Source organism: Acomys russatus, chromosome 5 (genome assembly GCF_903995435.1).
Source record: "Acomys russatus chromosome 5, mAcoRus1.1, whole genome shotgun sequence".
NCBI classification, from domain to species: domain Eukaryota; kingdom Metazoa; phylum Chordata; class Mammalia; order Rodentia; family Muridae; genus Acomys; species Acomys russatus.
This window is the reverse complement of record NC_067141.1, coordinates 56,046,441-56,073,606: the sequence shown is the minus strand read 5'-3', so window position 1 is coordinate 56,073,606 and position 27,166 is coordinate 56,046,441. Positions and strand designations below refer to the sequence as shown.

The following is a 27,166-nucleotide window of genomic DNA, read 5'->3' as shown; positions in this document are numbered from 1 at the left end:
AGAGGCCAGCTGCTTGTCTCTGGCCGTGCGCTACGTGCTGCGCGCGCGGTTCCAGGACAGCAGCTGGGTCCTGCTGGCCCAGGGCTCCCCTACACTGCGCCGGCCTTCCAGCACGCTCCGGTCACAGCCAGCCCCGCGGCGATCACGTTCAGGGGACAGGGGCTCGGGCCCCAGCTGCGCGCTGGTTGGCCCGGCCATCAGGCCGCTGATTGGTCCGAGAAACCTGCTCACGTGGTCCGGCTCTGATAAGCTGCCTCTGGGGCTTCTGCCGGTCAGTCGGCGGGCTAGACCGCGGCGCTGCATCTGCTAGTGGCTGGGAGCGAAGTTGTTCTGGGTGTGGCTGTCGCGGTCGCCGCTGCCTCTCGACCCAATGAGCTGCACCAGGTAGGTTCAGTGCAACTCCACGCCCTAACCTAGGGGAGCCAGCAGCTGGGGAACGTTGGGGGCTTCTGTGTGTTTTTTTTTTTTGTCTTGTCTGCAGATGGAGACCCCCAGGTTGATGGATAACTTGAATCGTCCCAGAGGGGCCTTGAAGGGGTGGAGTTAGGGTGGTATTTCTTGGCGCCTGATTTGGGAATCAGTATCTCAATCCAGAAGCTGCCTTAGTGAGTCAGCTTTAGCTGGGATTTTCTTCCTGAAGTGACTCTGTTGCCTTTGCGTTAAAAAAACAAAAACAAAAACAAACAAACAAAACCAAGCACTTGGGGACAGCTTACTTTGCACCCTGACATTGCTGGTGAGGTAGCTTAGGCTGAGGCAAAAGTTACTGGACGATTTTGCATTCATTTGTTTTTCCCCACTTGTCTTCTGGTTTGTCATAGAACGAGACATAGAATGACAGCAAATTATCATTTTAAACTCTTGGCAGGGACTTAGGATTCCAGGGAATTGCCCAATGCTAAAACTTTCTATAAATGCAGAAGTGAAAAAAAAAATCCTAGCTACCCCCCAAACAAAAATAAAAAAACCAAGACAAAACCAAACAACAGCTCAGTCAACCAAGCATCCAAGAATATCCCATGAAAATCTGTTGCTTCTCCACTTGTGACTTAGTTGAAGAATTCTCCCTCCCCAAATCCTCCTGCCCGTTAATGGTTGTTAGACAAACACACTTTGAGCTTGTGTTGCTGTAAGTTTGTAATCCTCTCAGAAAAGCCCTAGAGCTATCAAAGTGAGTCCTGCACGCATTCTTTGCCGTGATAAAAAAATGTTACATACACGTATAAACTGTTACAGAAAAATGACACTTACTATATTTCAAGTTTCTTTTACCTGTAAGGGCTGAAACTGGAGAAGAAAATCCTAATTCCATAAATGTTGCAATCCAGTGTAAGGGCAAGGGAAAGAAAGGCCAGAAAAAAGTCCTGGTGGATGAGTCTTGGTTTGATACTATTGTTCTTGTCTTTCTACTTGTAAATACCAGTTGCCCAAATAGTAGGAATGACCAAAGAAACACAGACCAATAGACTGTATAATTCTGTCATGCAAAGATAATTAAAATTTTAGTGTTTTTTCCCCTATAATGTTTCAGTATAAATTCCCATATCTATATGTATTTTGAACATGTCAAATTTCAGGTTATCAGTTTTTAAAAATACAGTTTATGTTCTATATATAATGTACCCAGCAGGTTACAAGACAGAGATAAAGTAAAGTGGTTATTATTGGAGAGAACTGAACATGCCTATTATCTGAGCAGCCAGCCTTTCCATTTACACTTGGGCTTGTCGTGGGCATCTCTTTATATGAAATGCATGTTATTTAAAGTTTCTCCTTTAGTATGTGAGATGTTGGCGGGTGTTGCAGTTGGTCGTGCGTGAAAAGTGAGGATGGAGTTGATAAAATCCAAAAGTCGTTCTGGCCTCACCTCCTTTCACTCTTACGAACTACATGGGATTTTAAAAATTGCTTCGTTGTTCTCTTTTCAAGTGGGTTCCTTCTCTAGAGAAGTAAAACTGATTCAAGAGCCAAAATGAGACATAGAAGCTAAAATAAGCAAAGAGGGTCTGCCTGGGACTGTGACGATGGAAGACCCTGTCTGGCCAAGATGTAAAGCTTCAGGGGAAGATTTAAGACCACATTTACCTTGTCGGCTCCACGCTGCAAAGCTCCACTGTAGTGCTTCTAAGTCCAGGAATCTGATTTTTTTTTTTTTCCCCTAAAGAAACTCCTTAACTCATGTTGACCCAAGAAGTTTGAGAAGCACTGGCCCAGAGCAGAGCACATAGTCCTTAGAGCTGTGTCAGACCTTATCAGACCCAACCCTCTTATTTCTCAGATGGGGAAACTGACAGTCTCTGAGTGTTTCAGGCCTTTTACCCGTGTTCTTCAGCCCGCCAAGCACAGAGCTAGCCTGCACATCCAGTCACCCGACTGTTCTTCTCTCTGTGTGATGGCCCCTCCCTGATAACTGCGCTGGCTGTAGACAGGGGAAGACCGCCCCAGCCCTTGGTGATCACCGCTCTTCTGTTTTTCCATTCCAGAATGATCCATGTGCTGGACCCACGGCCTCTGACAAGCTCAGTCATGCCGGTGGATGTGGCCATGAGGATTTGCCTGGCTCATTCACCACCTCTGAAGAGTTTCCTGGGCCCTTACAGTGACTTTCAACGAAGAAATTTTGTGAATAAATTAAAGCCCCTGAAACCATGTCTCAACATCAAGCAGGAAGCCAAATCGCAGAATGAATGGAAGCGCCCGCGTGACCAAGCCAAGAAGCGGGTCGTGTTCGCCGACTCCAAGGGGCTGTCCCTCACTGCTATCCACGTCTTCTCTGACCTCCCAGAAGAACCTGCGTGGGACCTGCAGTTTGACCTCTTGGACCTTAACGATATCTCTTCCAGCTTAAAACTTCACGAGGAGAAAAACTTGGTCTTCGACTTCCCCCAGCCTTCAAGCGACTACTTAAGTTTCCGAGACCGCTTCCAGAAGAACTTTGTCTGCCTGGAGAACTGCTCTTTGCAAGATCGAACAGTGACTGGGACAATCAAAGTGAAGAACATGAGCTTTGAGAAGAAGGTTCGGGTCCGCATCACCTTTGACACCTGGAAAACCTACACAGATGTGGACTGTGTATACATGAAGAATGTTTACAGCAGCTCAGACAGCGACACCTTCTCCTTTTCCGTCGACTTACCCCGCGTCATTCCAACTGAGGAGAAGATTGAGTTCTGCATCTCTTACCACGCTAACGGGAGGGTCTTCTGGGACAACAACCAGGGTCAGAATTATCGAATTGTCCATGTACAGTGGAAACCTGATGGAGTGCAGACACAGGTGGCACCCCGAGACTGTGCATTCCAACAGGTGCCTCCTAAGGCTGAGCTAGAACCCACAGTCTTTGGAAGCCCGAGGCTTGCTAGTGGCCTCTTCCCAGAATGGCAGAGTTGGGGGAGAGTGGAGAACTTGGCCTCCTACCGATGAGTTAGGCAGTCTATAGACTGGCTTTGTCTGATCATAATCCTCATACGATTCTAGGTCTGTATTGCTCCATATTAGGAAGTCTTAGTTACTTTCCATCAGTAGATTTAGGTATGAGCTGCCGGGGTCTGGCTATAGGAAATATAGCCACTTGAGAATTTCGTGTTGGGGGGTCGATGAGGGTGATACTGCCCCGCCTTGTTCTGGAGGATCAAGCAACAGCTTGGGAACTGGTTTTATACAAGCCACACCTTTTTTGGGGTGCATTTTAACACTTCCCTCTCACTTCACTAGCTTTCACTTTGGACAAGGAAAGGTTTGAGGACAGTTGGTGGTGATGGAATGCTGTGGAAAGGGCGTGAGGAATGTGAAATGTATATGCTAAGGGCCCCAAGACTCAAGTCAGAGAAGGAGCAGGGGCCCCATGGTTAACCGTTGGTGGGAAAGCACAGAATTAACTTGTGTTAAAGAGGGTCTCCCTGGTTTCTCCTGAGGAAATAACTCAAAAGAGGGGAAAGAGAACCATTCTGTGCATTCTTGCATAGAAAAAGAAAGGCTGTTGTTGCGTGGTACTGGGAGAAGAGGAACTATAGTTCTGAAGAATCAAGATCTTGAGGGCTGGAAGTGTAGCTCAGTGGGTAGGGTGCCTGCCTTGCATGCCTGAAGCCCTAGGTTCCAGGCTCAGCACCGTAAAACTGGGGGTGCCAGTATCAGAAATTCAAGGTTATCCTTGGCACATAGAAAGGTGGAGGCCAGTCTGGGCTATACGAGACTCTGTCTCAGAGGAAACAACAACAAAAAGATCTTAAGCAAATCCTTTCAGTTTAAACATGGTCTGCCACAAACCATGTTTTGGGGGAATGTTTAAGCAAATCCAGCTTTTGCATTCTTAATCTGACAAGTGACTTTGTGATTAAGGCATCGTTCTTGGGTTCTCGGTACAGAAGCTGCCTAGCATCAGGCATGCTGTCACCAATGACTAGCAGTATGTGAGGGACTCCACGTCATGTCAAAGATAGCTCTTTCAGTGCCTTGATTAAACCAGAACACGGTAGCTGTTTAAACTGGTTACCTGAATGGCCATCTAATAACTCACAATTTTTTTTGGCCTTCTTTGAAGGTCCATTCGCTGGTGTTCTCCTGAAATATTGCTGTATCATCAGGAGCACTGCCAGCGTACGCAGCTCACATCCCTTCATATTGAAGGCGACTCATCTTTCTGCTACACTTTTCCAGTGTGATGTTTGGAGCGGGGACTGGCACTAGAGCCTCAGTGCAAGAATCCAGTACCTTGCACACGAAAGGATCGGTCTATCTCATGCCTAATTTTGTCTTGCTGTTTTAATTTCAAGTCAAAATGCTTTTTTTTTTAAAAAAAAAATGTAGACATGACTTATTCTGAATGTGAACTGTTGTGTGCGTGTGTGTGCATAAACATTCTGTGGGATCTTGAGGACACGTGTCCTGGGATGTTTGCTGTTATCACTGTGCATGTCCTTTGAGGGGGTGTTAGAGTGCAGTGAATTGTAACATGTGATCTGCCATGCTGGAAAAACTCCACTCTGACAGTGTCTGAGGTTTGGCTAGCATCCATACGTTCTCTGCTGTAAATATCGACATTATCCCTTATAAGCCTTTTTAATAAATGTGCTTGGTGTAAGACCCGAGAGTGTTTTCTTTTCCCAAAGCATAACCAGGTAAGTCAGAAAGTTAGCAACTAAAGCGCTAGGCTCTCCTGTTTTGCAGTGACCAAGCAGAGCTGGCTTGGACCAGGAAGTGGATTCACCTGACAGCTGGGGCTTGGTCCAGGGGCCAGTTAGCTGAGCTGCTGTAGCTGTCCCTGTCCGTGGTTACTTCTGTTCTTACATGCTCCCTGCTGGGTCAGGCTTATCTTGCACGCTATCTGTCACTTTTACAGTGGGGGAGGGGATGATGCAGGATGTGTGGGAATGGCTCTTACTTTTTTGAGCTCTAATACCTTCCTGAGGGTGAAGCTTGGAAGTGCAGAGAGGACTCCAGGACAGGCCATGGGTGTTAGTTAGCCTTGGGCTGAAGGGGAGGCACAGCTCTTTAGGGTGAGTCAACAGGCCCATGAACCTAAGCTGCTTTTCCAATTTTGCCCAAACGTTCCATAAAAATCTTCACATTGTATTTTTATTGAAAAAAATTATTCAATACATTTTGATGTTTTCTCCATCCCAGAATTTCTCCCAGGTCATCTCTATCTATTAGACTTTATGCTTTTTTTTTTTTTTTTTTTTTTTTTTAAAGAAAAGCCGTTCTTTAGAAAACAAACAAACAGAAAGAAACATCCCCTCATACAAAATGAAAATTAAAATAAACAGGCAAAAGACCCATAAGACAAAAATGCTCAAGCAAAGCAAAATGAGACAAAAAATCTACAAAAATATTGAGGTGTGTGTGTGTGTGTGTGTGTGTGTGTGTGTGTTGGCCCTACTCCTTGGCATGGGGCCTGCCCTGGAGTGTAGCTAATATACCCAGTGACACACCACTGTAGAAAACTGAGTTTCTCTTAGAGGATATCAACTGCAGATACCTTCTTGGTTAGGAGTGGGAGCCCCTGTACACTCCCCTCTCTCAGTGCTGGGACACATCTGGCTTGAACCTATGGAGGCCTTGCGTGTGCCACCACAGTCAGCATCTGGAAGACACCGTCTCCTTGGTGCCATCCATCCCCTTTGGCTCTTACAATCTTTCTTCCTCCTCTTCTGCATAGGTCCCTGAGTCCCCAGAGGAGAGCTTTGATGAAGAAGTCCCGTTTCAGACTGAGTGCTCCAAGGTCTCACACTCTGTGCATTGTCCAGCTGTGGGTCTCTGTTTATACAGTATCTTAAGTTGAAGAGGTAACCATGACTAGTCTGCTTTAGAAGCTGGACTGTAACAATGAACTTCTTGGTAGCCTGCTATCCTTCCTCTGAGGGACACCAGGTCTCCCCATCAAGGAGACATGTTCAAATTTGGTGCACCCGAGTTCATATGAAAGTCAGTCCCCACTCTCCACTCAACTGTGGAGAATGTCCTGTCCGTTGGCTAGATCTGGGTAGGGGTTCAAAGTTTACTACACATATTGTCCTTGGCTGGTGCCATAGTTTGAGCAGAACCCCTGGGCCCAAATCTGCCCGTCATAATGTTCTTCTTGTAGGTTTCTAGGACCCTCTGGATCCTTCTATTTCCCCATTCTCCCATACTTCTCTCACTGAGGGGAGGATGTCCTCCCCTCTATCCCACTTTCATGATAAGTGAAGACTTTCATGGGACATGTCCAGATATAAATGACTATACATCATTTGAGTCTTTTTGCTTCTGGGTGAACTCACTCATTATGATCATTTCTAGTTCAATCCATTTGTCCACAAATTTTGGGAATTCCTTGTTTTTTAAATCTGAGTAGTATTCCATAGTGTAAATGTACCACAGTTTCTTTATCTATTCTTCTCCTGAGGGACACTTAGGCTGTTTCCATGTTCTGGCTATTATGAATAAGGCTGCTATGAACATTGTTGAGCATATGTCCTTAAGGAGGTCCCCTCCCCAAGTCACAGACATAGGGGAGGGGAGTAAGGGGTAAGCAAGAGGGAGGGAGGAATGGGAGGATACAAGGGATGGGATAGCAATTGAGATGTAATATGAGTGAATTAATAAAAAAGATAAAAAAACCCCATAAACTTTTATAACACAGCATCCTCTGTCTGTTTCTGGGGGCTAAAATCTACAAGCCTGACCACAGATGTATTTTATTTGGTAAACAGATTTTTGTTTTGTTATTCTTTGGGACAGGGACTGACTTTATAGCCAGACTGGTCTGAAGTTCTCCACGCAGACCAGACTGGACTCCAACTTGAGGCACTCGGCCTCCTAAGTGTGGGGATTACAAGTGTATTCCAGCACATCTGACATAGAGTATGTTAAGAAAAAATTGTCAAGGCACAACACTGAGCAGACTTACATAAAACACATAAATGGCATATTTTTCTTTAATAATGGAAAGTTCTGTCCTCTTGGCATCAACTGTGGAGAGCTGAAAAGCAGCCATCCACTTTAGATAGGGCATGCTGCCCTTAATGGGTCAAGCATGGGTTGTTTGCCAAAGTCTCTACCCATGGCTGTATTCCGGTACACTGTTGGCTGGTCCCTCAAGGTCGTGGTCAATGCTTTGTCCCTTCTGGAGCTCTTCATGGTAATGAGCGTGTGAAGAACACTCTCTTCCAAGAGGTGGACAAAACTCAAATTGAGGTTTGGAAACCATGAGACTCAAGTATAAATTTTATAAAAGAAGAAAAAACAAAAGATTGAGAGAGGGGAGTGACTAGTTCTCCCTGTGCCAGGTTGGTCAGTGGCTTTTGGCCTAGTGTTCCTTCCTGCCTGCTCTTGACATTTCTTGAAGTCTCCCATGAGAGCTGACTTCTCCATAGCTGGGGAGCTGAAGGAAGGAGCTGTTTCTAGGCAGGCATTACTTTGCCAGATCTTCTTAGCTGCCTGTGTCAGCTTCACTTGGTGTTGGTGGCTTTGAGGGCTGTACTTGAGTAAGGATGTGGTCAACAGAAGAGGTCTACACAGGGATATAATTGTTCCCACTTCACATTGTGATAGCTGCCTGTTAGGGGAAGCCATACTGTCTTTAAGATTAACACAAGGGGTGGGGGGGGTAGTTCAATGGCTCAGCAGTTAAGAGCAATTCTTGCAGAAGACCCCAGTTTGATTTCTAGCACCGAAGTTGGTTGACTCACAACTGCCTGTAACTTAGTTCCAGGGGATCTGCCATTCTTTTCTGGCTCTGTGGGTACCTGCACACGTATGGTACATGAGTTCATACTCTCAATATCCATGAAAAAGATGAACATGGCAGCACAGTGCTGGGGAAGCAGAGTTAAAAAGATCCTTGGAGCACCTCAGCTAAGTCAGTGAGCTCCAGATTCAGTTAGAAGCTCTGTCTCAAAAAACAAGGTGGAGAGCACCTGAGAAAGCCATCCCATGTTGACCTCTGGCTTCTACATGTACATGCTCATACATGTAAATACACACATATATAGACAAACACAGTCACAGACACACACATACATATGGACAAGCACATACAGTCACAGACAGACACACACATGCATATAAACAAACAGTTATAGACAGACAGACACACAACACACAAACAAATACAGTTAAAGACAGACAGACAGACAGACAGACAGACACACATACATACACATGAGATTTAACATGGAAGAATGGCTTCTTTTAAGCTTGGTAAATGATTAATTGTCTCAATTTAGAAGAACAAGGTGATAAAGTGGCTCAGAGGAGTCTTCTAGCATTTTTGTTTGCTTTTATTTTTGTCATAGGTCTCATGTAGCCCAGGCTGTTTTCAAACTTACTATGTAGCCAAAGATAACAATAAACATGATCTTTCTCCTTCCACCTTCCTCATGCTGAGGCTGCAGGTGTGGCTGCCAGGCCAGCTTCTCCAGGCCAGCTCTTCCATCCATGGCCAGCTCCTCCACGGCCAGCTCCTCCCTCCATGGCCAGCTCCTCCCTCCACAGCCAGCTCCTCCCTCTACAGCCAGCTCCTCCACGGCCAGCTCCTCCCTCCATGGCCAGCTCCTCCCTCCCCGGCCAGCTCCTCCCTTCATAGCCAGCTCCTCCTTTCATGGCCAGCTCCTCCCTCCACAGCCAGCTCCTCCATGGCCAGCTCCTCCCTCCATGGCCAGCTCCTCCACAGCTAGCTCTTCCCTCCATGGCCAGCTCCTCCACTGTTTTTTGTTTTGTTTTTCACAAGCAGGTAATAAAACTGAGGTTCAGAGATTAAAACTGGCTTGAAAAAAAAAACCTACATTATTCTGTTCCAAAAAAAGTTTAATTTACTAAAGAAGTTCACTGCTTTCTAAATTTATCAGTCTTTTTTAAAGTTGAAAATAGATTTTTTTTCATTCAATATATTCTGAACACAGTTTCCCCTCCCTCATCTCTTCCCAGTTCCTCCCTACTTCCCCACCCATCCAACTCCAAGCCTTCTTTCTCTCCTTAGAAAATAAGCAGGTCACACACACACACACACACACACACACAGAAAAAAAAAAAAAAAAAAAAAAAAAAAAAAAAGGAAAGAAAGAAAGAAAAGAAAAGAAAACCAAAACCAAGCTGGTTCGGTGGCACACGCCTGTGATCCCAGCACTCAGAGAAGCACAGGTAGGTGGATCTCTGTGATATTGAGACCAGTATGGTCTACAAATTGAATCAAAGACAGCCAAGGCTACACAGAGAAACCTTGTCTCGAAAACAAAACCAAAACCAAAAACCCAACCCAATCCAAAACAAGAAACTCTAATCTCCTCAAAAGGCTCCAACCAATCCCCAACAAAACCAAAACAGAATAGAACAACAAAACAACTCAAAGACAAAGCATGAAAAGCAGACAAACACAGACACATACACACACAGAACACTCCCCAAACACAGAAGCAGAAACCATAATATACAAGCAAAAGACCAGTAAGGTTAAAAAAAAAAAGCCCAAGCAAAGTATTAGAGACAAGAATTCTCCTATAATGCCAGTAAACTCATTGTGTGTTGGCCATGGGGCCAGACTGCCCTTGAGTATGGTTTGTATACCCTGCGAGACTCCCTTGGAGAAAGCTAATTTTTCCTTTGCAAGTGGCTGTCAATTGGAGACAACTTTGGTTAGACAGGGGTGGGGGATACGTCCACTTCTCCCTCTCACTGCTGGGACCCCATCTGGCCCTGTGAGCTCATTTTTGCATCAGTCTTGCTGTGTCTAGAAGTCACTGTTTCCATGGTGTCTTCACCCCTACTGGCCCCTACAATCTTCCAGTATCCTCTTCCACAGGGTTCCCTGAGCTCTGGGGGGTGCAGTGGGGGGTGGGGCATAGGGGTCTCATTTAGGATTGAGTGTTCCAAGGCCCCTCACTCTCTACACACTGTTTAGTTGTGAACCTCAACTGCAGGAGGAAGCTTGTCTGATGATCTCTGAGCAAGACGCTGATCATATTTGTCTCACCTCCCCCCTAAATGTATGAGTCTTACTTTATCCCCAAGCTAAAAGGCTGGAACTCTGTAAAATGGGGACAATCCTGTCATGTTCCTGAGAGTTCAAAAGCTCTGTGAAGATTCGAGACTTCAGCCAGCAAAAGAAACTCAGCATTAATTTCCAGGTTTTTCTTAGAGTTTTCTAGAACCTACTGGAAGCTGTGGTCTGAGTGAATCCTGTCATTAGTGGGCAGGGTTGATCTCAAACTCAGAATAGTCCTCATGCACAATTCTGTTGTCTCTTGGACTCCTGACTATACTCCTTTCTGCCAGTGAGAGGATGCCGACTTAAGGGGTTTGGAGGGCTCCTGCTGCCAGTGGTCCTCAACCTTGGCTACATACCAGAATCACCCTGCGAGTTTTCAAAGGCGTCTCCTTGTGCCTCCTGAGATTCATATTTAATTCCACTGCCCTGTAACCTGGGCGTTGGATGTTTTTGAAGACTCCCCATGCAGTTTCATTATGTATCAAGGTTGAACACTAGGTAAAAACGTTTTTAACTGCCACAATTTCGTAGAATAGACTGATATAATGGTTCAGAGGACCCCTGCTAATAATCACCACCTCCACCAAACATCAAAAGAAATGAACTACTACCACCACCACCACCACCAACAATAACAACAACAAAGACAAATCAGAGTCCCAGAGGTTAAAGCTCACTTGTACTCACAGCAATAACAGTGCCGGATTTCCGGTCCCCCTTTTCAGCCCCTCTATTTCCATTTTCCTTCCACCAATGTCATGGCTTTGGATTGTTTTCGGGTTAGTGTCCTTTCGAATTAGGAGATGGCCGACATGTTTTTCAGGCATAAGGGGACAATATCCATCAGAGGAAGGAAGTCCATCTTCCCCGTGTTGCCATGTTTTAAATTAGTGGGTAAATAAACCTTTCTAAAAAGCTCCTACTCCACATCTTTGGATAGGAAAATGAGCCTTTGTGACTGGTGCAGGCAAGTCAGGAGTCCCATGCCAACTCCGCACCAACCAATCAGGGGTGAGGGTAGGTCTATGTCTGGCTTTCTGAACACAAAGGCGAATGGAGGATGGCGGGAACCCCAGCTTCATTACCTGTCTCTCCGGACAGAGGTTTTCTTAAATGGTTGAGGCCCATGTTTCAGTGGCTACTCAAAAAACTACATTCTTTCACAGGAACTTACCAGGCTGTGCTGAAAGAGTTGGGCTACCCAGAGGGTCTGACAACCCTCAAAAACTTCACGTTAATTTACTTTGAGCCAGGCAGGACGGCTCATGAGGAAAAGGCTCCTATCGCCAAGTCTGATCACACAAGTTCCCTCCTCACACCCCACAGGATGGAAGGAGAGGCTCTGGCAAGGTGCTTCCCAATCTCCTGTGCACATACTCACAAGCAAAGAAATAAAAGTTAAAAAAGAGGCTATTCTGGAGGTCTGTGTAATAGCACAGACTGTAATTCTAGCACTTAGAAGGCAGAGGCGGGTCACAGTTTTGATGTCAGTGTGAGAAAGAGCAGGGAAGGGTGAGAAAGAAGGAGGCAGAGAGGGAGGCTAGGTGACACGCAGAGGATGAGAGCTGGGCTTAAGCAGAACTAGCTTTAAATTGTTCCAGCACGTGTGTGTCAAAGCACTCATCAAATGACTGTGTATTTCCAAGCCTCAGTATTGTTATCTTTAAATTGGGAATGTTAACAACTCCACTGCTACTCCATAGAGCAATTTCGAAGATATAACGAGGTACAGATAAAGTGCTTAACAAAGTGTTTGGCCAATAATATAGGTGACAAATATAAATCAGTACTAAAATTTACCAGTTCATCCTAGCACCTGAATCTCTTATGGGTTTAATTCTGTTACATCCTTTTTTCTTTTCAAAAGAACGGAGGAGAAGAGAGAGAATTTTGTCAATGTGCACTCTTCAGAGAGTTAGCCCCTCTCTCCACTTCTGAGCCGGTGCCTCCCTAGGTAGCCCAGGCTGGCTTGGAGCTCCCTCTCTCTGCCCTCTCCCTCCTGAGCCCTGGGCTGATAGGGGTGTATCACTGTGCCCCAGCTTTCTAGGCTTAGTCAAGGCTTGTCTTTTAACCTCTGACCCTCTTCAGTTGAGCATTTCATATCCACTCCTCGTCCTCGAAGGTTCAGAGCCCCCGATCTGTGTTTCCTCAGCCTAGGGGTCTACCTGGGCTCCTGTCTCAGCATCCTCCTGGTAGGCGAGCTTCTAGCCTTCCTTTCCCTGGCAGCTTCCGATTTGTTAAATACACTCAGTGGAAACCAGGGCGAGTGGTAGGTTTAGTGGTTAGCGTCCCCTTCATCAAGATATTGACGTGTTTAAATTCTTCTCTCTTTAGCTCCATGAAGCAAACCATAGGCCTGTCTGTAAGACTGTCCTCTCCCAGGCAGAATTCAGGCTTTCTATTTCTTGCTCTTACCCTAAAGCAGCAAACATACCCAAGTAAAGAGAGCCAGGAGTCAGCGCAACCTAACCGTGAAGTCCCGGTGGGTCCGGGGCTTCAGCATCTTCAGATACACTTACGATGCTTTCCTGGTACTTTGTGCAGACAATGATCTGTCTCAAGCTGGCCCCTCATATTTAGAAGTGGCGGGTTGAATGAAAAAGAGAAATATAAAGAAGGACATGACTGTTCATTACCTGTCTCTCCGGAGGTATGGTGGACGGGAGGGTTTATTGTAGGTATGAGGGAGAGCATAGCCAGGGCCAGAGACAACTGGGCGAGTCCAGAGTGAACTTGACCAGACTGAGCAGGGCCGTGAGAGGAGGGAGGGAGAGCAGAAGAGGAGCCCCGGACCAAGAGGGGCAACCTGGGTCGAGAGTCTGAACAAAAGAGTGATGTAGCAAAAAACAGCTGAATTTTATAGGGTACAGAGATGCTAAGGGAAGGGGCAGCCCAGCCTCTGAGCTGGAGAGTTCAGGCTAGGTGGCAGGATGCACTGGAGGATCCTGTAACAGGTGGGGACTGAAGGATGTTGGGAGACCCTGCCAGGCAGAGTCCATTTTGATACGTGAATGAGCCTTGTCCTGGGTTTGAGACCGAACATTGGCGTTTTATCTGATATTTCATAAGCTCTGAATAGCTTCAGAAACTGCAATGTCTTGAAATGACTTACATGGGTCTTTGTCATGCCTTAAATAGGAAACATGTCCCTGTAAAGGCTCTTGTGTCAGACAGAGGCTTGGACTCTGGCCCGTGCTTCCCCTGGGGAGGTAGTGGGAGCGCTAGGAGATGAGGCCTTGTTGGAAGAAGAAGGTCCTTGGGGGCCTATCTCTGAAAGGGATGGCTTATCTCCAGCGCCTCCCCCCCCCCCCCCCCGAGGGGACTTGGGGAAGGGCGAGGAGCCTCTGCCATACTCCTGTCACCACGATACCTCTGAATTCCCTCAGGCACCAAACAACAGAATCTGCTGACTGTGGGTTGAGACTGTTGACATTGAACTGAAATAAACTCTTCCTCAAGGGTTTTTTTTTTCTCTTTTCTCTTTTCTTCCTTCTAGTATTTGTCAGACTAAGGAAAGAGCAAACACCACCGTGTTTTCTAGGCTGCTCTAGTTCGTCTCAATAAGGACATCAGTTCACGGCAACTAACTGTTACAATATTACTACTGTACTTTGAAATAACTTGTATATTTAGTCCTCAACTCCTTTACGCTGTTTGCTTAGGTTTGTTTTTGTTTGTTTGTTTGTTTTGTCAACTTGATACAAGCTAGAGTCATCTGAGAGCAGGGAACCTCAATTGAGAAAACGCCTTTATCAGCGTGGCCTGCAGACAAGCCTGCAGGGCATTTCCTTGGTTGATGATTGATGTGTGAAGGCTGAGCTCACTGTGGGCGCCATGCCTGGGCAGATGGTCCTGGGATATTGTAACGATGGCAGGCCGAGCAAGCTCGTAAGCATGGCCTCTGCTTTAGTCCCTGCCTCGACTTCCTTCAATAGACTATGACCTGCGATGTGTACGCCAAACCCTTTTCTCCTAAGTTACTTTTGGTCACTGTGTTTTATCACAGCAACAGAAAACAGACTAAGACTCCTCCCACGTGACTTTCTTGTAGAAATCTAAGGAAAGGGTCATGACTGTGCTACAGCTGACCGTGTTAAAGGTGAAGGATGGCTGGGATCCTAGCCAGGAAAGTTATTTCATCCTTTTTCCTCTGAAAACACTTAACAGATTATTCCAGTACTTAGACCAGAGGTTCTCAACCTGGGGGTCGAGGGACCCTTCCCCAGGGGTCACCTGAGACCATTGGAAAACACAGATATTTGCATTCCGATTCATAACAGTAGCAAAATCAATCACAGTTATGAAGTAGCAAGGAAGACAGTTTTACGGTTGAGGGGTCATCACAACACGAGGAACTGTATTAAAGGGTCGCAGTATTAGGAAGGCTGAGAACCACTGCTCTAGAGTGCATTTGCCAGCATATCCAAGGTTACATCCTGCATACCATGATGGCTTTGGGCTTGAAAATACAAAATCAAGCAGAAAGTCTCTGTTTTTCTTTGCAAAATCTGTCCGGGAGAAATCAAGCTTACATGGCTGATAAAATATTTAAAAATTATGTATTTTTTTTTTAAAGGAAATGCTGAGCTGAGCTGAAAGTAAGAATGGCTTTAATTTAAGGATGGCTCCCTTGCCCTAGTGAGCAAAGGCTGCACACAGGTTCCTAGGGAAGTAAATGTCTATTGGAGCTGCCACTTGTCCCAAATTCACATGTTCATCCCCAGGTAATGAACAAGACTTTTAAAAATAGTACATTTATTGCCAGGTGGTGGTAGGGCTCGCCTTTAATCCCAGCACTTGGGAGGCAGATGCAATCAGATCTCTGTGAGTGCAAGGCCAGCCAAGACTGCAAAGTGAGTTTCAGGACAGCCAGGTAGGTCTACACAGAGAAACCTTGTCTTGAAAACCAAAACCAAAATCAAAACAAAAACAAAACCAGAAGAAAGAAAAAAATGAATTTATTCCTTTGTTTATCTACCATTTATTCATAGTGTGTAAGTGTGTGTTGTGTATTTGAGTTGCACGTAAGTGTGTATATGAACATGTGTGTCTGTGTTGTGTGTGTGCCTGTGTCTCTGTATGTGTGTCTCTGTGTGTGTGTTTGTGTGTGTGTATGTGTGTGTGTGTGTGTGTGTCTGTGAGTGTGTTGGGGATAGAACTCAGATTGTCAGGCTTGCAGACAAGTGCCTTTACCTGCTGAGACATCTCACTAGCACTTCCACATGCTTTCACCCAGTTGCATCTACTGTAGAGTCAGAAGACAAAGTATTGGAGTCTATTAATGTGCTAAGGAAAGAATATCACCCCCCCCTTTTTTTTTAACATGCAATCTAAGTAGGAAAAATGTCTGTCTCAACATCAGCTCTGAAAATGTGGAAAACCAAACCAAGAACCTCTGAAAGTTTATTACCATAACTCACCATCCCATTAGTTTGTGATGTAAATTCGCATTCCTTTTTGTCTGTTTGACCCATGGTCTTATGTAACATCTGCAGGCCTCTGACTTGCTACGGAACCAATGATTGTCCTGCATTCCTGACTGTTTTTGCTCTATATACCAAGCCCTATGGTTACAGGTGTGCACCACAGTGCCTGTATACATATCCCTCATATTCTGAAACACCTCAAGGCAAGACTTGAAAAATATCTATTTACTCACTTTATTCAGGATGGTTGCATCATCCCAGCAACAAGTGAGTCCTTAAGTTTTGCTGAGGAAAAAGTAAGTCACAGTGAAGATGGCAAAGCCAGTCATGAATAAAGCTCAGGTTACAGTGACTATACTCTGCACAGCAAGCCAGGGGAAACTGAAAAAAATTCTACCGTCAATGTTTTCAGTTTTTCAAATGGTTTGAATGTAGAGACCTAGAAAATGTTTTTATATGGAACACTTGATTTCTTGAAATTCTGGGTAATATGATTAATGCAGTCTATGGCACATATGAAAATGATTATAGGAAACCAAAAAATAATGAATTCCTCAACATTTTCTATGGTAAATGTGATTTATTCATAGCATGACTCCATGCTGCTTTGCAGTCCTATTCCTCCCTCCTTCCCTCCTCCCTCCATCTTTCTCTCGTTCTTTCTGAGTTAGAATACAACATAATGGGTTCATACACATCAAGCCAAGGACTTATTAAGACATACTTCCTGGTTGTACTGACCACAGATGTTTCAAAGATGCCCGTACGCAAACCCTCACACTACACGAACATTAAACCAGTGCCTCAGGACAATTTCATCAAATATGAGTTCACACCCAAAGCAAGAAAAGGACGAATCTTTTGTGAGGGTGTATAAAGATTCAAATGAGAGAGCAAAAAAAATGAATGTAATAAAAGCTTAATAATTATAGTCAATACAGAAAAACTAGATTATGAAAAATTTTTTTATTGTAATGTACATGAAAAGTCAAATAACACAAATTTCTTTCCTCTTCTTCCTTCTCCTCTTTTTGTTTTTGTTTTTGTTTTTGTTTTTTTTTTTGAGACAGGGTTTCTCTATGTAGCCTCAGCTGTCCTGGCTCACTTTCTAGACAAGGCGAGCCTCGAACTCTCAAAGATTTGCCTGCCTCTGCCTTCCAGAGTGCTGGGGTTAAAGGTGTGCGCCATCACTCCCTGCTAAGACACATTCCTAAGGAAGCTGCATCAAAATCATCTCAGGAAGAACGAAGGAAGTCTGATGAATGCTAAAGAGCAGTGAGTTCTCAACCTGTGGGCCGCAACCTTTGGACAACCTCTTCACAGGGGCCACATATTAGACAGCCTGCATATCAGATATTTACATTACAACCCATAACAGTAGCAAAGTTACAGTTATAAGGTAGCAACAAAAGTAATTTTATGGTTGGGTGTCACCACCACATGAGGAACTGTATTTAAAGCATTAGGAAGGTTGAGAACCACTGTATTAGATTGCTCAGCTTTGTAGTTTAAAGCTAGGAGTTAAAACTCCACCCACAAATGAAATACCTAGCCCAGATGTTTTCTTGAAGTTTTTCCAAAAGTTCAAAGATCAACCATTTATCTCATGGAAAATATTTCATATTATATAAAAAGAAAGAATATTCTCCAATCTCATGTATGAATTAACATAACCTCAATAGTGAAGACTTCCAGGGACAAGAGAGAGGGAAAATTATAAGTTAATTTCATAGAGAGGTACATGCATGGAGAGAGGTAGGTGCAAAAAAATTATATACAACAAATTATTAGAACGAGTCTAATAGTGTCCTAAAAGATAATGCATTATGATCAAGTTGAATAAATTCCAAGTGTTATCAAGCTTGGAGGTCACAACTTGTACAAGTCAGGCCTGCCAACCCCTCTTTGAAAAGCCAATTAAACAAGACAAATCAAAGGTAGGAAGCAAAAAAAAAAAAAAAAAAAAAAAAAAAAAAAAAAAAAAGGAGATTTATTGTTGTGGCCACGCTGGGAAGAGGAACAAAGAGATCCAGAAAACCTCAAGTCCACCTTGAGCTTCTGAGGAGAGACCAAAGCAGTCCTGGTCAGGATGTGCCCCCCCTCCCCTCCCCCACTGATGCATCGCTGTCTGGGATTCAGTCTTCAGTAGGGTGGTCTGATAGGTTGTTGGAACTGCATGGAATCTCTGTTTGGGACACAAGTTTCTTATTGGTGCCTTTCTCTTCTCATGGCATGACAGCCCTGAGGGGAAAAATTCCCATTACTTTGGCGTTCGTTGTTTCAATAGATTGCTCGTCAGGCTAGAGACACAAGTGTCTCTTTAGAATTTCTTCATTTCTGCTGAAGTGGTTACACAAGCTTTAGGAATTAGTTTGACATTAGAACTTTGATCACCATAATTTACCTTAGGAGCAGAAGGATTAAAAGTAGTCAATACGGACTTCTGGGTAAAATGGTGAACTAGACATTGCTTCTCTATGACCCAACGAAGAAGTTTCAGGATAAGAAAAAAACAGAATCTTCCAAAGATGGAGAGGAAAAGCTTGGAAACGCCCAGGAGGAGTGCCAGGGGGGTTAAGAGCAGGGAAGCAGAAGAGAACTGGCAAGAGAGAGAGGGAGCCAAGATGAGAGCCTCCTAGCCCTTGGCTCCCTGGAGTTGGGAAGGAAGCAGAAGCCAGCAGCCCTGGTGCACAGAGACTGGCGGTCCTACCCTCTAGGCCTGCAGCCATTATGAGTCTCACACCCAGTTGTGGGTCTTGCTGAGAAAGTGACTTCTCAGGTGAAATAGCTCAACAGTGAAGGATTCTCCCGGTTCAGAAGGCTGTGTCTGGAGACCATCTTGAAAGGAAACCTATTGTCTAAAACTGAACTACCCCTGGGATAGGATAGAATAGCATGAAACAACCACAAGGCGGGGAGCCTAGATTCACCCTGCCAAAGTCCGAGGATGAGAGATAGTCCAGGGAGACAGTTGTAGACAGTCTAAGGTGCAGACACTGACGAGCTGAGAAGTTACAGACAGCATGAAGCTTGGCGTAGGGGTTGAGGTGTATAAAGACAGCCCTGCCCTGGGCACTTGGGAACAGACCTCGTTATGGAGCGTGATAACTCTGAGTCCGAGGTCACTGGAGAGCTCAACCTGTGGAGCCATCTAGCTGCCATAACATTCATTGTTGTTTTTAAAAAGTCTGGTCAGCTGAAACAAATAGTATGTGTGCTTACACACATGGGCACAAACATATCAAATAAATACATAGATACCTTAAATGTAAATGTCTTTCACACACTGGAAAAGAGTTCTGACTAGCTGATTGAATTAAAGGACAAGATCCGTAATGAAAATGCTGAGACCCTGGAGCCATTAGAGGAAAAGGTAGAGAAACACTTCAAGATAGGCATAGGCAGGCTTTCTGAATAGAACTCCAGCCGTCCAGGAAATGATGCCAATCATTGGCAAGCATGAAATTAAAAACACGCACAACAAAGGAAACAGTTAAGAAACAGCCTACAGAATGGGAGGAAATCTATCTGTACATTGGATAGAGAATTAAGCAGAACACATGAAACACTAATCAAACTAAACAAACCAAACAACCCAATCAATAACTGGGATAGTGAAATGGATAACTATTTCTCAAAAGGCAAGACACAAATGACTAATTAGCAATGGAGAGTGTTCAGCCGCACCAGCCATCAGAGAAATGGGAATTAAACTACACTGTCCATCCTACCCCAGTCAGATTGGCAGTCATGGGGAAAGCAAATTACAACAAATGTTCGGACGATGTACACGAAGGAAACTCTTACACACCACTACACTAATCCAGCCACTATGAAAACCAGTGTGGTGGTATCCCTGCAAACAAACAAACAAACAAACAAAAACAAAACCCTAAAAGGACTTTGGGCCAAGACATCACACAGATGATTAATATCCACCTCAGCTCTAGTTGCAACAGGCAAGTTATGGAACCAATGTTTGTGTTAAAAACAAGCACAGATAAAGGCAATGTGGTTATATACACACAGTGGATTTTTTTCCAGTCACAAAGAACGCATTATGCTATTACAGGAAAATGGATGCAAATGGGGATTACTTTATTAAGGGAATTAATCCAGTCTCAGAATGACAAAGATGTTTTTCTCAGATATGTGGCTCCTAGATTTCATATAGATGTGCAGAACAGTGTCTGCGTTGCACACATCATCAATGTGATAGCAAAGTCGTCCAGGGAACAAAGGAGACTGGTGGGAGCGGGAGAGGTGAGAGACAAGGAGGTAGCATGCATGAGAGGATCTGCTCAACCTGTGCTATATGTTTGTATGACGGCATCCTTATATAACACTACGATGACTGTAGAACATGAACATTTAAAAACTCAAAAGACGCTGTTGGCATACTTTTAAAATTTATTTTTATTCTGGGTCCTTCAAATCTCTTTCTCCTTTCTTCACCCCAGTCTCTTCCAACACCCCAACACCAGATAGGAGAGAAAGAAGGTTAGTGGGGCTAGGGGACATAGTTTTCCTTAGCTACTTCCTGTTGTTCAAGGTCATCAGGGTCCTTGGGGTGAGTCCAATCTTCATTTCAGGAGATCTCTAACTTCTTCTTGTCCAACTGCATCAACAGCGGCCAGAAGCAACAGGGGGAAGCAACAGCAGCCTTCTTCTTTCTCAGAGCACCCCCAGTCTCTCTCTTAGTCTGGCTTTCATCCTCTTGGCAAAGACCACGCCCATGCACGAGGCATTTCACAGCTGACAAAGGTCACATGCCCTTTCAGGAGACAGTTATCAGCTGTGGACAAACTGGAACAGCCCTCATATCCCACACCTGGCATTAAAACAAAAACATGTTCACATATAAACCAAAACTTTCATGACAAGACGTAGCTATTGTCTCCAAGAAACAACCCCACCAGTAAAAAAGACACCAGCAGACTGAGAGTCAAAGGGTCAGAGTCAAGTAAACAGAAGCCCCAAAGAAGCAGGCATAGTTGTTCTGACATTTCAACCTGAAAATTAAAGGAGATAAAGGCCACCACATCACAACGAAGGGAAATAAGTCATCAAGAAGCTATATATCACCTCCCAATTCCATAGGACAAATGTTGATGTTTATAGTCAGATAGGTCCTGATACGATAGTACTGGGTAGCTTCAGCACTCCTCTCTCTTCTCTATGTAGGTCCCCCAAACTAAAAATCAACAAAGAGACTACAGAATTAAACAATATCACAGACCAAATGGACTTAGTAGATGGATACATAATATTCTGTCCAACAGATGCAGAATACCTATTCTTAGAAGACGATAGAACTGTTTCTAAGACAGGTTACAATTTGAATGAGCAAGAAGATCTTGTTTTTTTTTTTTAATTTGTTTTTTTTAAAGATGATTTTTTAAAATTTCATTTTTATGTGTGTGAATGTTTTGCTTGCATGTATATATTGTGCCACATGCATGCCTGGGGCCCATGGATCTGAAGAGGGGATTGGATCCCTTGGCACTGGAGTTATGGATTGTTGTAAATCATGATGTGGGGGCTAAGAACTGAATCAGGTCCTCTGTAAGAGCAACAAGTGCTCTGAACCACTGAGCCATCTCTCCAGTCTGACAAAACAAGTCTTAACAAACACAAAAGAATCAGTTATTTGCATCTTATCAAATTATACAGAAAAAAAAACCCCACTAGAAATCAATAGCAAGGGAAATTATAGAAACTATACAAATATTTGTTGACTGAATAATTCACTTTTGAATAAATACACAGGACATTGAAAAAACTCATACTAGCTTGCTTATAAAACTGCTTTCTTAGACAACCCAGGACCACCTGCCCAGGGCAGGTACATTCCGCAGTGGGCTGGGCCATCTCACACCATTTGTTAATCAAGAAAATGCCCCATAGGCCAATCTGGTAGGGGCATTTTCTCAATTGAGGCTCTCTTTCAACATGACTTGAGCCCTTGTCAAGATGACAAAAAACTAACCTGGACAGATTTGCAACTGAAATTGCAGGAATGCAGGGTCAAGACACTGCATGATACAGGAACAGGCATGGGCTCCCTGAGAAGAAATTGCACCCGTGTAGGAAATGCCTAGATAGCCAAGGAAACAATTAGATAGAAAACACAGCCTATATAATGGGGAAAAATCCTTGCTAACTATACATCTTACAGGAGGTCAATATCTAGAATCTATATACACACCATTAAACATTCTCCCCCAAACTTAATCATCCAATCAATAAAAGTGCCAGTGAACTGAACAGACAGTCCTCAGAGGAAGAAGTACAAATGACCAATAGGTATTTGAAAGTTTCAACATATGTGACCATCAGGGAATTGCAAATTAAACTGCTCTGAGATATATAAGGACTACATTTACGTTTGACTATTTGCCTACGTTCCAGGATCACGTTTCTTGGGTATAAATCCAGATCTGGTCCTGTAACCTTGGTCAAGTGACTTAACTGCTCTTTGTCTCAGGATTGTAAAATAGTGGTAGTAGTGGTACATACCCCACAGAGTTACCTATAAGAAAAAGTAAGTAAACCTCAGAAGCTCTTCAACAATGGGTGTGGCATGAATTGAGCTAGAATGAATACAATTGGCTAGCTCGTATCTCAGATCTATAACCAGAAGGCTGAGCTCAGAAAGGTGGGCGTCCTCAAAGTCCTAGGTTTGAGGGCAAAGGTGAGGGCTCCTTTCCCATCACGTAGGCCAAGGCAGAATGAAGAGTGATCTAGAGGAAATGCTGCCATCCTATTTCCTGGTGGAACTTCTGCCGGGGGCAACGTTCTCGCTGCTGGCCCTGCGCTAGGAGGAGAAGCAACAGGGCAGAGTGCTGGGCGGGGCATCTTCTACTGCTCCCACTCAAGGTACCACTCTCCAGCCGAGGGGCTGTGAGGTGAGCAACAGGAACAAGAGCTAAGGTGGAAGAGGAGCTGCTTAGGCCCCCCCATCCTCCTTTCCCCCTTTGGGCTGACCAGAAAAGCCTCAGAGAGGACAGGGGAGTAGACATGCCCGAGTCCACCTTCTTCACTCCCTCTGTCAGCCAGACTCAACTACTCAGGGAGGTCTGAGGGCTTTAGGTAAAACGAGGTCGCTGATGAGGAGTCTCAGCTGGCTGGTGTGAACTAACCTTGAGAAACTGAAAGTAGGCTTTGTGTGAAGCGCTTTGAAGGGGCGTGGCGTGGGGATATTTTGACATAACATAGTTGAGGAAAACTACGTTACATCTGTGTTTGGAACTTCTCTGCGAGCTATGCGTTTTACATGTGCTGGTTTATGGCGTCTCGTTCCCACTAGCCCGTATACTGTGAGGGAAGGAGGTTCAACACAAGGCCTGGGGTGGGGTGTGGGGGCGGGGAAGAACATTTGTTAAAAGGCAAAGTGAGACTTTAGGCAAGCGGAGGTTTGCCTGGGTATGGGTCCTGGTGTTCTGGGTATCTGACTAGACCTGGACGCCCATCGCAGGAGGTGCTTGGCAATGGTAGTTGCCAAGAGGCTTTTTATCAAGATCTTAGGGAAGGTCCGAAGAACAAGTACAGTAAAGTCATATAGTTGTGGATCAGACACTGCTGGCCCCTGAAGTTAGGATCTCTGGTAAATACTGCAGCATCAAATCTCCCATTTCCTTATCTATGCCCTAATTATACAGACAGTGTCAGCCTCTTCTCATCTATGACCTCACTTCCGGCCCACAGGAATCCCGAGGGATCAATACAGTCAGGGCAGTGTGAGGTGACGGGTCTATTGTTAGCCTTATATAATCGAATTCCATAAATACATACACTTATCATGTGTAGATTAAAAGTTTAAAAAAGTAAAAGAGATAAACGTATGACTTGAACCGAAGGTTAGTTTTGGTTGTTGCTGTTGTTTTTGAGACAGGATCAAACTGTGTAGACTTATATGCCTGGAACTCGAATGCTGGCCTTGAACTCAGAGAGATCCACCTGCCTCTATCTCCTGAGAGCTGGGGATTAAAGGCGTGTTTTCCATGCTGGGCCGTAGGATATTTTATTTTTTGGATGTAGTAATCGAACCTTATTGTAAAGCTAGGACCATTTAGAGTGTGGCTATAGAATCACCATGCCCTGCTCTGAGTATGAGACTGAGGGGTCGGGCTCACAGGGCTTTGAAAGTGTGGGATGCCAGGGTAAGTGGAAATTACATATAGGGAAAGAAAAGTGTCAGTATTCATTGACCCAGAGCTGGGACACTGTAAGAGTGAATAGTGGGCTGCTGGCCAGGCTCCCAGCCTCGTTTCTTTATAGAAATGCTTTCAGGAGTTGAGAACGGGAGGGGACACAAAGAACATGATTCTGTGGAGGTGTGTGTGTGGCAGAGAACGGGGAGGTTGTGGGGTATACAGGTTCAGCTCTTTTATTTTTCTGGCTTCCATTTAATGCACACTCCCATCTTCCTTGTCCCTTATCTTTTTGTCCCTCATCTTCCTTGTCCCTTATGCCCTAGTCATCTTAGTGCCATCTTCTCCTGCCAGTTCCATCTGACCTTGAACCCTCCCTCTGGTTCCTCTGTGTATAGCCTCATCCAGGCTGAGCCAAGTCCTGACAGAGGCCTCCCTGAAGTAATCCACGGTGAAAGCTTGTTCTTTACAGAGGGTGAGGGCAGGCTAAGGAGAAAGGGGCGGTGGTGTCTCACACACACACACACACACACACACACACACACAGAGCCAACCCCAGCCCAGTTCTACTCCCTCAAAAGATCTCTTTGGACTCTTCCCTGGATGACTTCCATCCTTAACAAAATGGGAAAGCAAAGCCTTGGACTCGCTTCCCTGCCAACAAAAAGAAGAGCACGCTGCTGCAGTGCGGCTTACATGCCTTTGGCAAGCACGGGCGGGCGGGTGGGGACGAGAGGAGGGGACTTACCTTTTCTGGCTCGTACTCGAGAACTTGGCCCACATGGACTTTCTCCATGACCCATGAAGGGCAATGCGTCAACCTGGCACTACAAGTATGAACCACTTTCAGGGTCTTTATGAAGTCATTTTGCATTTACAAGTATGGAAGGGGCTTTGGCTAAAGAAGTCTCAAGCAAGATCTCTGTTCTGCTCACTGCTTATGCCCAGGAAAGCAGTGAATAAAAACAGAAAGGGGGAAGCCCGAACTTGCTGCACGAGAGGAGCAATCTTTAAGGAGTGAGCCGGTCGAAATGGCTCCTTGAGTGGGGACTTAAAGCATGGTGATGGCAGATCAGAAGGAGAGGAAAAGACTACGTACAGGACTACGGTCACAAGAGCGTGAAGAACAACAGCAAGTAGCTGCACCTGGGCGAGCAGAGACTGAGGTGCCTGGAAGGCAGGCGAGTCTGGAGGAAGTAGTCCCTTGTCCTCAGGTCACAGGGAGACAGACTTAAGTTTGCCTCTTCCTACCAGCAATGTAATGAGGGCAGAGGATTAGGTAGGATGTGTGAGAGACAAGGTAGCCTTGGCCCATGACTGAGCTGGTTTGGGGTCCTCCGAGGCTGGATTGGGCCGGCTTGGCTGTAGTTGTCTAGTTAATGAAAATGGCTTGCAGCTTGTGTAAATGACCAGCAGGACGAAGCTGGATGCAAACGCTCTCAGTGCCGCCAAGCCAACTTGAGAGAGGCTTCTATGGCTGTTTGCTTTTCAGTTGTTTGCTTTGTAGTTGGCAGTGATGGCTAAGAATTGAAGGTCAGTGGGCAATGCTTCTGATTTAGCTCACTGAGTGGGTTTTGAATTTTCATGGGAAACCCTGTTCCCAGAATTACAACTGCTTTCATTAGACAAGACCCATGCATTCACTTGCCCCTTTTAAAGTTCTGTAACCGAATAATGAGAATTGAAATGACAAATGAAAAAGTTGTACTTTGGTTCCTCTGTTACCAACAAACATCTTCTTTCCAGACTTCCCAACACAGAGCCTACTTACTATGTAAGCAGCAACTTTACCGACAATTCTCCTTAAATCACCCTCTTGTGTCCTAGATCGCAGCACAGTAGAGGATTAGAAGGGCTGGTGGGTGTTTAAAGAGTCAGTGTGTGTCCATTTGTTCCTCTCTTCTCCTCTTCCATCCAGATCTACTCTCTTTCTGTCTCTTAGACAGACTTCTTTTATTTATTTATTTTTTATTATTTAATTAATTTACTCAGATTACAACTCAATTGTTATCCCATCACTTGTATGCTCCCGTTCCTCCCTCCCTCCCGCTTTCATCCTATTCCCCTCCCCTAGGTCTAAGACCAATGGGGGCCTCCTCTCCCACTATATGGTCATAGACTATCAAGTCCCATCTTGGTAGCCTGATTATTCTTTCTTTGAGTGCCACCAGGCCTCCCCACCAAGGGGGAGATAGTCAAATATGGAGCACCAGAGTTCCTGTCAGAGTCAGTGCCTACTCTCCACATAACTGTGGAGAATGTCCTGTCCAGTGGGTAGATCAGAGTAGGGGTTCAATGTTTATTACTGGTATTGTCTGTGGTTAGTGCAATAGTTTGAGCAGACCCTCCCCTGGGCCCGGATCCACCCATCACGATGTTCTTCTTGTAGGTTTCTAGGAGCCTCTGGGTCCTTCTATTTCCCCATCTCCTATATTTTTCTTACCTAGAGTCCCAGTAGGATCTCCTCACATCTATCCCACTCTCCTGGTAAGTGAAAAGACTTTCATGGGACATACCTTTTGGGCTAGTGGCCAATTATAAGTGAGTATAAACCATGTGAGTATTTCTGCTTCTGGGTTAACTCACTCAGTATGATCATTTCTAGTTCCATCCTTAGACAGGCTTCTAAGAGATAACAACAGAACATAACAAAATACAATTTAATAAGATAAAAGACCTTATCACATTGAAGTTGGACAGGACAAACCCATGGAAGAAAGAGCCCAAGAGCAGGCACAAGAATCAGAGACTTATTTGGAATCCCATCAAAGCACTAAACTGGAGCTATAATATATATGCAGAAGATCTGGTGCAGGGCTTGTGTAGGCTACCTCAGTCTCTGTGAGACCTCAGTCTCTGTGAGTTCATCTGAGTTTTGCTCATGTTGATTTAGAGGGCCTTGTTCTTCTGCAGTCCTCCATCTCCTTTTCCACAGGGTTCCTAAACTCTGAGAGGAGGGATTTGATGGAGACATTCCCTTGAGGCCTGAGTGTTCCAAGGTCTCTCACTCTCTGCATGATGCCTGGCTGCAGGTCTCTGTATTTGTTCCCATCTGCTGCAGGAGGAAGCTTCTCTGATGATGGTTGAGTAAGGCACTGATCTATGCGTATAGCAGACTCTCAGTA

The 27,166-nt window shown here is 44.8% G+C and overlaps 1 protein-coding gene across 1 annotated transcript; it reads left to right on the top strand.

Annotated features, from left to right (window-relative positions):
* Nucleotides 1-245: 245 nt before the first annotated feature.
* On the top strand, nucleotides 246-4,124 carry Ppp1r3c (protein phosphatase 1 regulatory subunit 3C). The gene is made up of 2 exons (XM_051146378.1): nucleotides 246-384; nucleotides 2,484-4,124. The coding sequence occupies exons 1-2, from the start codon at nucleotides 371-373 to the stop codon at nucleotides 3,421-3,423; spliced, it is 954 nt and encodes a 317-aa protein (XP_051002335.1). The 5' UTR covers nucleotides 246-370; the 3' UTR covers nucleotides 3,424-4,124.
* The last annotated feature ends 23,042 nt before the right edge of the window (nucleotides 4,125-27,166 follow it).